At 42.4% G+C, this 12,561-nt stretch overlaps 1 protein-coding gene across 3 annotated transcripts in view; it reads right to left on the reverse strand.

The window, feature by feature from the left end:
* LOC139376803 (rho GTPase-activating protein 27-like) overlaps positions 1-12,351 on the reverse strand; it is a 30,090-nt gene extending 17,739 nt beyond the window's left edge. The window contains exons 1-3 of one of the 3 annotated variants that reach the window (XM_071119734.1): positions 12,064-12,351; positions 10,716-10,893; positions 9,701-10,523 (exon numbers count right to left, since the gene is read on the reverse strand). In XM_071119734.1, the coding sequence (XP_070975835.1) occupies positions 9,701-10,523; positions 10,716-10,795 (903 nt within the window). In that variant the 5' untranslated portion in view covers positions 10,796-10,893; positions 12,064-12,351. The remainder of the gene's footprint in view (positions 1-9,700; positions 10,524-10,715; positions 10,894-12,063) is intronic. The other 2 variants (XM_071119736.1, XM_071119735.1) reach the window with 2 other exon arrangements.
* Positions 12,352-12,561: the final 210 nt, after the last annotated feature.

Below are 12,561 nucleotides of genomic sequence, written 5' to 3' on the forward strand. Positions count from 1 at the left end.
AACATCCCAAATATTTCACCCCTATATTTGATACCTGGGCACAAGGTGTTTTGCTATTCAAATGTGCCCTGGCCAGCAGCCTCACACTATGCTTATGCTATTACATAAGCACAGAGGAGGCCTTTATTTCAGACTCACAAACAAGGACGTGAGTGGACAACACACTTCATTGATGCAGACAGATAACTTAACAGGGGATACGGCCAATTCAAATTTAAGTAGTTTAATTCATGATTTTTTTTAAAGTTTGTCAAAGATCATACATCCTCTGTTTTGTGAGTGTTTAAAATTGAAATGCCAACCAAAAGAGTGAAAGTGAAGCACTGCGGAAGAGGAAACATTGTTATGTTGTTGAACTAGGAGACGATTGCAATATTTTGCATAGTCTTTAATTGCCCTAAAGGAGAAAAAGCTGACATTTCTCTCATACTGTAGCCTTGAGCAATGCTATGAATCAGCAATCTGCCTGATTACTTAACCGATTTACCAATCATCCAATCAAACAATAGGGAAGCAAATTGGGGCCCTAATCACACCACAAAAACAGTCGGCCTATTGAATGAGTCTGACTCCTCCCCCGTTACATCACTCCTCATGGCCCAGAATCCTGGATTACCCCAGAGAATGCTGTGTGGAATTATAGTTCTACCTTCTACAATCTACATACAGCACACCAACCTTATCACTTCCCTACCCATCTCCTCAGGCCAGGCTGACTGACGCTCTTCTGACTGCCCCGACGCAGAAAACCAGCTCCAGTAGGATCTGCAGGAAAACAGATCTCTAGAACATAGATATTCTAGAACATAGATGGTACATAGAGATGAATACAAAAGAGAGACGACATGGTAATGTCTGAATATACTGTGGTAACATTATAAGAGCCCAAGTCAAAGATACGTGATAACAACTGCTGCCCAAGAATGCCTGCAGTACTGTACACAGTAAAGCTACTTAGCTAAAATATATATTTACTTAAGGTAAGCAGATCTCAGAAACTTTGATATCCAAGTCCCAAACAGTTAACCCTATCATTACGAATATAGAATATGTTAAAAAAAAACGTTTTATTAAAAACATGCATCAAGACAACATGAAAGACATTCCGGGTCTAATATGATTACTTGACCAAGGAGACAAGATACTTGAGACATTGGCTGCGTGTAGACGGGCAGCCCCAATCTGATATTTTATTCACTAATTGTTCTTTTGACGAGTCACATCAGGTCTTTTCACATCAGAACTTTTTCAGCACTGATCTGATTGGTCAAAAGACCAATTAGTGAGAAAAAAAACATAATAATTGGGTTGCCTATGTAAATGCAGTCATTGAATTGTCTCATTACAGCTGAGGAGCAGTCAATGGGAGCTGCTAGAGGAGATACTACACAAGTACAGAGAAAAATGATGACTTTCCACCTCCCACTCAAGTGGTGTGTGTGTTTACCAAAGCAATACATCTAGTGATGCATGAAAATAACACCATTACTATTCTTTTTCACAAGAATAGTTTGTTTACAACAATAGTTAAGGAATTGCTGATTAATTGGATCATATAAGCAATGCATTCCTACATTCACTTTCATGTCAATTGAGTTCATTTGTATTTAACTAGGATAGTCCACTCCACTCGATAGTCCAACCATCATGACAGCCTCGGGATCATGACATTGCGTGTTAGCCTAAATGTTGGATTCATCTAAATCTATTCACCCATCCTTACTCTCAAATAACCTCCACATGATTTCATTTTAGAAGCCATGCCTAGGATATGTCCCAGATGACCTCCTATTCGCTTTGTAGTGCACTGTTTTTGACCCTATAGGCTCTGGTAGTGCTAGAACTGTTGCTCTGGTTCACACACTAGTACCAATAAACCAAGACTAACCACTCACCACTACCAAGGCCTAATGACCACAATAAAACATAATATCCCTGAGCAGCACAGCTATAATTCAAGGACAACCACTTCAATTGAATCAGAAAACATCTCACTCACAGACAGTCCCAAATGGCACCCTATTTCCTTTAAAGTGCACTACTTTTGACCAGAGCCCTAGGGTGCCATTTGGGACTGTCTGTGAGTGAGATGTTTTCTGATTCAATTGAAGTGGTTGTCCTTGAATTATAGCTGTGTACAGTAGTAAGTAAAGTGCACCATATAGGGAATGGGGTGCCATTTGGCCAGTGTTGCTGCTGAGGAGGGGAACAATCAGACAATGGACTCACCTGTATGTCCTTTCCCTGAACAACACGCTACCTGGTGTTCTATTCTGTCAGAGAGCAGGAACAGAGAGTTTCCTGGCATGTGACTTTGGTCTGCAGAACAGAGCAACTTACAACAGCTGCTGTACCGTCTGTCTCTAGGTTACGTTGTGATCTGTTCAGACTCAAGAGGCTGTCTGTTCAGGCTCCCCCAGTGCCTCTCAAAGTCCCAATCCTTGTCCCAATCACAGCACGGGAGAATGGACATGCACACACAAAGGTGCACACACACAGTCAGCTGAATGGACAGCACACCCTGCCAAAACCATAGAGGGGTTGAGATACTGTATGTTGAGTCGAAAATACATTTTGGCGTCTCCTTTAAAAGATCTTTGGGACATTGGTCCTGTTGACACATGAAAACATTGGACCGACATCGACATGTCTAGTTTGGATGATCAAGGCTATAGACCAACAGTGGTCAATATTCAATCAAAACTTTCAGGGAAGGGTTTTCCCACCAAAAGTCTCTGATCAAATGCATGCATTCTTCTTGACAGTAAATTTCATTAGGAACTGACAGAGCTTATTTTAACATTCATGTGGCTTCTGCTTAGCTCTAAACATTATATTAAAGATTGCATCCCAAAAAGCACCCTAATCCCTACATAGTGCACTACTTTGATCAGAGACCTATGGTACAGTGTAAGTGAAGGCTACAGTTACAAGACATGTAAGATGATGCAAGTCAGACACTATGGGCTCAGACACACCAACAGCGTTTGCTGGCCGAGAGTACTTAGCACCTCTGAGCGTAATTTGCGAACCAAGGGCGCACCGAGTCAGGCCCTTACAGCGGGTAGTCCCTAAAACACCACGCGCTGAAAGATCAAGATCAGCAGAAGAACGCTAGATCCACTTTTGGTGCGATGTGTGCGAGCCTTAATACACCTTGTCACTTACTCCTGTAAAACCTACAGGACTGCTATCCAGTTGCACCCAAAATGCTGCTTATTTCAGAAATCTGTTGCACATGGCACATTTTATTTCATTCTTTTTTTTTTTAACTAAGCAAGTCAGTTAAGAACAAATTCTTATTTTACAATGATGGTCTAGCCCGGCCAAACCCTCCCCTTACCCGGACGATGCTGGGCCAAATACAGCCTGGGATAAAACCAGGGTCTGTAGTGATGCATCTAGCACTGAGATGCAGTGCCTTAGACCGCTGCGCCACTCAGGAGCCTTTGCGGCTCTAGAACAGAGAGAATACAGGTTGGAGGTTCTCTGTACAGTCTGTTTGATTAAAGCCTCTATTCCTTAGCATCATCCTGTACCAGCCACTGTCCTACAACTTAAATTCTACAAATATATATATATATATATATATATATATATTTTTTTTTTTACATATAACGATTTTTAGATTGCACGAACATATCCCTTAATCAACAGTGGATGGATCCCCATGCCAATAAGGGGCAGAACAGCCCTAGGTTCTGTCCCAAATAGAACCTTATATTCCCTATATAGTGCACTAATTTTGACCATAGCCCTATGGGCCCTGGACCATTCATTGCCACTCATCCAGAACAGTTTAGCCAACCTACCAATATCAGATGAACCAAAGGTATGTACACTGAAAAAAAATATGCGCAACATGTAGTGTTGGTTTTATGAGCTTCAAATAAAAGATCCCTGAAATGTTCCAGAAGCACAAAAAGAAAATTTCTCTCAAATGTTTTGAACAAATTTGTTTACATTCCTGTTAGTGAGCATTTCTTATTTGCCAATATAATCCATCCAACTAACAGGTGTGGCATATCAATAAGCTGATTAAACAGCATGATCATTGTACCAGGTGCTGGGGACAATAAAAGCCCACTAAAATGTGCAGTTTTGTCACACAGCACAATGCCACAGATTTCTCAAGATTTGAGGGAGCGTGCAATTGGCACACTGACTGCAGGAATGTCCATCAGAGCTTTTGCCAGATAATTGAATGTTAATTTTTCTACCATAAACCGCCTCCAACGTCGTTTTAGAGAACTTGGTAGTACGTCCAACCGGCCTCACAACTACATACCAAGTGTATGGCGTCATGTGGGTGAGCAGTTTGCTGATGTCAACGTTGTGAACAGAGTGTTCCATAGTGGCGGTGGGGTTATGGTATGGGCAGGTATAAGCTACGGACAACGAACACAATTGCATTTTATCGATGGCAATTTGAATGCACAGAGATACCGTGAAGAGATCCTTTAGGCCAGAGATCCAGCAACTTCACACAGCCATTGAAGAAGAGTGGGACAACACTCCACAATCAACAGCCTGATCAACTCTATGCAAAGGAGACGTTTCGCACTGCACGAGGCAAATGGTGATCACACCAGATACAGATTGGTTTAATGATCCACGCCCCTACCTTTTTTTGTATTTCTCAAAGGTGTCTGTGATACTGCTGGTCATCTATGAACATTTGAACACCTTGAAGAACAATCTGGCCTTAATGGCCATGTTCTCTTATAATCTCCATCGGGCACAGCCAGAAAAGGACTGGCAACCCTTCATAGCCTGGTTCCTCTCTAGGTTTTTTCCTAGGTCCCTGCCTTTCTAGGGAGTTTTTCTTAGCCACTGTGCTTCTCCATCTGCATTGCTTGCTGTTTGGGGTTTTAGGCTGGGTTTCTGTATAAGCACTTTGTGACATCTGCTTATGTAAAAAGGGCTTTATAAATAAATGTGATTTGATTTGCCAAACAGAAGCATATCTGTATTCGCAGTCATGTTAAATCCATTGATTAGGGTCTAATGAATTTATTTCAATTCACTGATTTCCTTATATGAACTGTAACTCAGTAAAATGTGAAATTGTTGCATGTTGCATTTATATTTTGGTTCATTATATTTACCTAGAGCGCTTCAATTCAGGAAGCAATGGAACTAGCCTACAGTACATGTCATGTACTGATACAATGAGTAAAGACTTGACAATTACCTAAATGTGAGTTTGATTGCCAGTGTGCACATTGTGCATAGCCTATTCACACACTGCATGGCATGGTTGTCAATGCCACCTAACCTAAGCCCTAGCTAGCTGCTTCTTCTGAGTTAAACTCTAAACCCCCACACATTACCATGGAGACGGACCTCCATTTGGGGAAGTGGGGCTCCACTTGAGGGGTCCTGGCACGTCCACATGAGTTGCAACCTTCTGAGTCCTAAATGGCACCATATTCCCTAAACATTTCATTGCTGAGCACTATGGGTCCTGGTCAAAAGTAGTGCTCTACACAGGGTGTAGAGTGCCATTTGGGATGCTTCCCCCATTGTCCCGACAGACAGGGGAAGTGAGGGTGTCATTCAATCCACTGAGGATTATTGTTGAAAGCCACAAACCAGCTCTCTGCCTTTCTGTAAATTGGGGATAGTTTACTATGGTAAAACCGATTTTAGAAAATAAACCAGTATCTGTGGTGGCTTTATCTAAGCTTTTTAAATAGTCTTTCTACATTTACATGTTTCAGTTTGCAAACTAGATCAAGTTCTATTATAGCAATTTAGGCCTAATATACTAGTTTAGTCAGCAATCATAATGTTTTCACATTGCAACAATGTAATAACTTTAAAATCGTGAGCGGAGCAGATAAAATGTAGCCAATTTATAGGCTACACCCGGATGGATACAAATAGTTCCATGCTTGACTGTACATCCCGATACTAGAAGCGGCCTACGTCACTTTACCTCGGAACAGGTGAACCAAAGATGACATCGGACTCGTGGAAAGTTAAAGGTTTCTCCGAAAAACGATGTTGCGCTTGTCAAGCCAACCAACTTTATTCAATGTAATTTGCATTCGCTAAATTTCCATATTTTTTTTAGGTTGGATAATTCTCGTCAACGTCACCGGTGCTCTGGCAACATGCAGCAACTGGAAGCAACTACAACCAGCAGTTTGGAAGTGGTTGTTGGTAGCCTACATTTCGGATGAACTCTTTCCTTTCTGGTTACAGTATGTATGTAGCCTATCGATTCGAACCAGCAGAATTAACCAGTTTCTAACCTGTTCTGTGGTTGCCCCAACAACTCTCCCCTAAACCCGACTCACATTCACGGTAATAAAAATAAAATGTAATAAGAGATAGAAAGACGATTCCACTTTTGTGAAATCGGACAGATACTTATAATTGTTCCAATCAAATTGTACAGGTCCATACGCACCTAACAGTGATTTGGTCCCGCTTAACGTATTCCAGACACTTGCACCAACCTGACCAGATAGAACACTTGAATCAGCTGGTCTGGACACTACAGTTGCATTCTAGGGGCACCCCCTTACCCCGTTGGACTGGCACACAAAAGAGTGTGTGTGTGTGTGTGTATTCATATGTAGATGAGCTGGCATAGAATAATAAATTGAGTCTACTACAGCCACGATATGCCATGCTATGTTGGGAATCTTTCCATACATTAGCAGGGATTTTATCATCTCATGCATGTTTTATGGATACATTTCTTATGGATAAACCAAGTTAACAGCACAACTTTCAACCAAACACATTGCATTCTGTTAACAACAATATCACCATGCATCTAGGTGGCTCACTGGGTCTGCCTCTGGAAATCAATGAGCAGTTATTTTGTTTGTTGATGTTGAGTGTGAAGTAGTTTTGCACCAGTCATGAACCCTTCATTGTAGTTACCCTGTTGTATTTATTTGATTTTTTATTAATTTTTTTGTGGTGAAGCGAGTGTGGGGAGTTAAGTACATGGGAACCATCATGGACAGCACATACTCTTTCAATGCCAACACTAAGCATATCAATAAAAAAACCAACAACGACTGTACCTCCTGCGCAGACTGAGACAACCGAATGTTAACACCCGGATACTCTCCAACACCTGCCATATAGAGAGAGTGTGCCAACTTTCTGTTTCCTGGCCTGGTACGGTGGCCTGTCAGTTTATAATAAGGGTATCCTTAGGCGGACTGCGAATCTGGGGTCCAAGCTCTGTGAGCTGCAGTGCAGGGGGCTTCAGGGCCTCTATGATAAACAGGCAATGGACAAGGCCAAACGCATCATAGAGGACCCCACACACAATCTTGCCCTATGCTTTGAACTGCTGCCCCCCAGAAGGAGATTACGGGTCCCATTGCTTAGTAAGAATAGGAGCAAGGCATGTTTCACTCCATCAACCATTGGGCTGCTGAACAATGGGACATAGGACAGATGCAAGCCCAATAAACAGTTAGACAGTAGGCCCCAGAGACTTTGATTATGTGGAAATGTTTACTGACTTTCCAGTTTTCTGTACTGCATGTACACTGAACAAATATCTAAACACAACATGTAAAGTGTTGGGCCCATGTTTCATGAGCTGAAATAAAATATCCCAAAAATGTTCCCTACGCACAAAAAGCATATTTCTCAAATGTTTTGCACAAATTTGTTTACATCCCTGTTATTGAGCATTTCTCTTCTGCCAAGATAATCCATCCACCTGACAGGTGTGGCATATCAAGAAACTGATTAAACAGCATGATCATTGCACAGGTTCACCTTGTGCTGGGGGCAATAAAAGGCCACTAAAATGTGCAGTTTTGTCACACAACACAATGCCACATGTCTCAAGTTGTGAGGGAGTGTGCAATTGGCATGTTGACCTCAAGACTGTCCACCAGAGATGTTCCCATCTTTAATGTTTATGTCTCTACCACAAGCTGTTATTTTACAGAAATTGGCAGTACGTCCAACCGGCCTCACAAACGCAAAACAAATGTATGGCTTTGTGTGGGCGAGCGGTCTTCTGTCAATGTTGTTAACAGGTGGCAGTGAGATTATGATATGGGCAGGCATAAGCTACAGACAACGAACACAATTGCATTTTATCAATGTCAATTTGACTGTGCAGAGATACAGTGACAAGATCCTGAGGCCCATTGTCGTGTCATTCATCCACCTCCATCATGATAATGCTTGGCCATGTCGCAAGGATCTGTACACAATTTCTGGAAGATGAAAATATTCAAATTCTTCCATGGCCTGCATACTCAGACACGTCACTCATTAAGCACGTTTGGGATGCTCAGGATCGATGTGTACGACAGCGTATTCCAGGTCCCACCAATAGCCAGAAACTTCGCACAGCCATTGAAGACGAGTGGGACAACATTCCATAGGCCACAATCAACAGCCTGATAAACTTAATGAGAAGGAGATGTGTCGCGCTGCATGAGGTAAATGGTGGTCACATCAGACACTGACTGGTTTTCTGATCCACGGCCCAACCTTTTTTTAAAGAATCTGTGGCCAACCGATTCATATCTGTATTCAGATCCCATCGACGGGGGCTGTAGTGGAGTGTGTTGAGAGCTTCAAGTTCCTTGGTGTCCACATCACCAACCAACTATCATGATCCAAACACACCAAGACAGTCGTGAAGAGGGCACGACAAAGGCTATTTCCCCTTAGGAGACTTTAAAGCTTTGGCATGGGTCCTCAGATCCTCAAAAACTTCTACAGCTGTACCATCCTGACTGGTTACATCATCACCTGGAAACTGCTTGGCATCTGACCGCAGGGCGCTACAGAGGGTAGTGCGTACGGCCCAGTACATCACTTGGGACAAGCTTCCTGCCATCCAGGAGCTCTATACCAGACAGTGTCAGAGGAAGGCCCTAAAAATGGTCAAAGACTCCAGCCACCCAAGTCATAGACTGTTCTCTCTGCTACCACATGGCAAGCGCTACCAGAGAGCCCAATCTATGTTCGAAAGGCTCCTTAACAGCTTCTACCCTCAAGCCATACGACTGCTGAACAGTTAATCAAATGGCTACGTGGACTATTTGAATTGACCCCCTTTTTACGCTGCTGCTACTTGCTGTTTATTATCTACTATGTACAGTGCCAGTCAAAGGTTTGGACACACCTACTCATTCAAGGGTCATTATTTTTGACTATTTTCTACAGTGTAGAATAATAGTTTAGACATCAAAACTATGAAATAACACATATGGAATCATGTAGTAACCAAAAAAGTGTTAAACAAATCAAAATATATCTTATAGGTGAGATTCTTCAAAGTAGCCACACTTTGCCTCGATAGCTTTTCACACTCTTGGCATTCTCTCAACCGGCTTCATGAGGTAGTCACCTAGAACGCATTTCAATAAACAGGTGTGCCTTGTGAAAAGTTCATTTGTGGAATTTCTTTCCTTCATAATGCATTTGAGCCAATCGGTTGTGTTGTGACAAGGCAGGGTTGGTATACAGAAGATAGCCCTATTTGGTAAACAACCAAGTCCATATTATGGCAAGAACAGCTTAAATAAGCAAAGAGAAACAACAGTCCATCATTACTTAACAACCTCTTAAGGATCTGACACTTTTCAGATTTTCGCAAGGATATGCATTTCTTGAAACCATTTGAAAGGAAACACTTTGAAGTTTGTGGAAATGTGAAATGAATGTAGGAAAATCAATCACTGACTCTCAATCTTACCTGATCCGAAAGAGAAGGGGCTGTAACATCAATCGGACCACAAGTTTGATCCAGGCTTTGCGGTTCTGCTGGTGTTTTCGTTGCACCCAGAGATCCAGCCGGTTCTGTTCCCACTATGTCTGTCATCTCTGAGAGTGGTATATCTGATATAGTCTCATAGATATCAGGGTCCTGATATAAATGAGATTGCCCACTAGGATCCCCTGCCAGTGTTTTCATCATCCAGCCGTCAGAGTTCTGCTGTTCAACTGGATCCTTGATAAACGGAGAATGGCCTGACTGCAACTGAGGAAGTACACTTGTGGGCTCGGGTGGGACAAGGAGCTTTAGGGAAGGGTGCTGCAGCAAATTGCCAAGACCTGGAGTGTCTGAGGCTGAGTTGAATGAGGCTCCTGGAACTAAACTATGCTTCTTCATCACTTCTTCATCACATGGCGGGCTCTCTCTAGTCTCGTTGTTGGAGGTCTGCAGTCCCACCATTGTCTTCACGTGCTCATACCGCTCGATATCATTGATGTCTTGTGAGACATTGAACGTGGACTTCCTGTGAGTGGAAAGTGATCTCGCAGAGTGATCCGTGGACACGTGGACCCTGATCACAGTGCCTGGCCTTTGATCTTTGTTAGACATCTTCGTTGGCTCTCTGTCAGTCGTTGCCTGCGAGGATGTGTGACTCTGAGTCCCAGGATCGGTGAGGTCCAGTTGGCCCTGGGTCTCCACAGAGAGCTCCCTCACATACTTTGCAGGGATGTAGAAGGGCTTGGTGCTCTGGTCCTTCTGGACGTGCCACCAGTGCTCGTTGGTCCTGGAGACCAGGATGTACCTGTGAACATTACAGGCCCAAAAAGGCAATGTAAACAATATGTTTGGGGGCTGTGCAAAACACACAGTATGTCTATAATCTATATCATGTTGTCCGATCTGTTTGTAATTGTACTCATTTTACCATGAGCTGATGACTAATTTCCATTTTGTGAAATATTTTATGGACAATAAATATTTTCAATTCAATTACATGTCTTTGGGCTTGATGGAGACCAGAGCCCCGTCCCTGGCTGTGTACTCATACTCAAACTCCACCTGCACCATCTCCATGTTACAGTAGGTAGACCTCTACAGTCAGCCGCTCCCCTGGCTGGGGCCTCTGTATTGAGTTGCAGACAGTCACATTTCAGAAGAGGTCATCTTGGGAGCTGGAAACAGTCGAAAGGGTACATTTAAAACTGCTGTATCTGACTTTGTGCATCTCAAATGGCACCCTACTTTTTTATCAGGGTCCATAGGTAGCGTGGCATTTGGGACATACACTTTATTTGCATTAAAAACAAATTCAGATCCAGTAAACTGAGACTGGACTTTGCTACACTGGCCATGCAGTAATAGGCGTTGGGGAACCTCAACATTGTGGGATTCACAGAATTACATATTAGAACTAATTAATAGGATCTCTGTTGTGGAAGTACTCAGTTACTAAAGTCCATCTTTGTCCTCTAGCAACATGATGCACATCTGCCTTACAGATTATTATCATAAAGAATGCAGACTGACAGGTACGGCCGTTTTTGTTCCATGATTTTAACTTGAAAATGGGCAGGCAGACACCATTAAATGTTGGTTCCCATAGCTGTGCATGCAAATACTGCTACAGGAAGTTGCTGACAGCAGTCACTGCAGTACGCCCTAACCCCAAATTTAGAGCACTAAAGACACACAACACGGGCACACACACACACAGAGCCCACAGAACAGGAAGCCTGTAGCCCTGCACCACCCTGGAGTGACGATTCTCAGATCACCCCATAGTCAATCTGCAATCTCAGTTTCCCATATAAGGCCTCCAGAGGCCAATGGAGAACTGCAGAAAACACAGGACTCAGTTCCTCCCTCTAATTTTATTATTGTGAAAGCATTGACAACCAGGACCAATTACTAGTCAGAAGTCAAATTGGTCCAAGTTGATTCCCTTTCCATTCTTACCCATTCAAAGTGAGTGAGCCATCTGATCTGTCATCATAACAATTGTATTTTGTTGACATTGGATATTGTACTTGGATCTAATGTCCTGGTGAAAATAAATTTTAAATATCTTCTTTGAGTTCGAGTAACTTGATTGATATGGTGTTGAAATAAAGTTTTGGTCTTGATAAAGCCAAGGGTAAAAACCAACTCTACATTATAATGAGTCAGAGATGTTATGCAGAACAAGTTAAACACATTCTGATTTAATCCCCATTTACAGCGGAATAGCCAAAGTGTCATTCAAAGGGAATCCCATGTCACAATAATGCACACTAACATCACACCAAACTTTTACAATAAAACCAATGTAATTCAAGGCTTGACGATACAATAAATGTGCCTACCTGGAGATGCAAGGCTTGTACCAACTTTGTCCTCTTCTCTCTGAATGTTCAGCAGCTCCCAAATGTCAGAGGGAGTTTAATAACTTCCATTTCCATTTATACCCATCATACTAAACCTGGTAAATCTCTATTTCACCATCTAGTTTCCATCAAATTAGTTCACTTGTCCAAGAGTCCTATGTTCAGAGGTCCTGTGGTGTCAGTTATAAATCCTAGTAGTCTACCACTGCCCTGTGTGCGCACACAGGTTTCAACTTGCCTGACTGCCTTTGTATCATTTCCTGTTCTACCAACTGTGTATTGGAACAACACAGTGAATGGTGAGACTGGGGGACAGGAACAAACACTCAGAGTGCTACAGTATGGCAAATGGTAGTGACTCAGGTTAGTCCTATTGTCTCATAAATAAATGGTTTCCATTTAGTCTGTGACCATTACTTCTGTTTAGAACTACAGTAGTGAACATTCTCTGGTTATAGGCAAACAGCCCAGAGAAAT

The sequence above is a fragment of the Oncorhynchus clarkii genome, chromosome 20, assembly GCF_045791955.1.
Source record: "Oncorhynchus clarkii lewisi isolate Uvic-CL-2024 chromosome 20, UVic_Ocla_1.0, whole genome shotgun sequence".
Taxonomy (NCBI): Eukaryota; Metazoa; Chordata; class Actinopteri; order Salmoniformes; family Salmonidae; genus Oncorhynchus; species Oncorhynchus clarkii.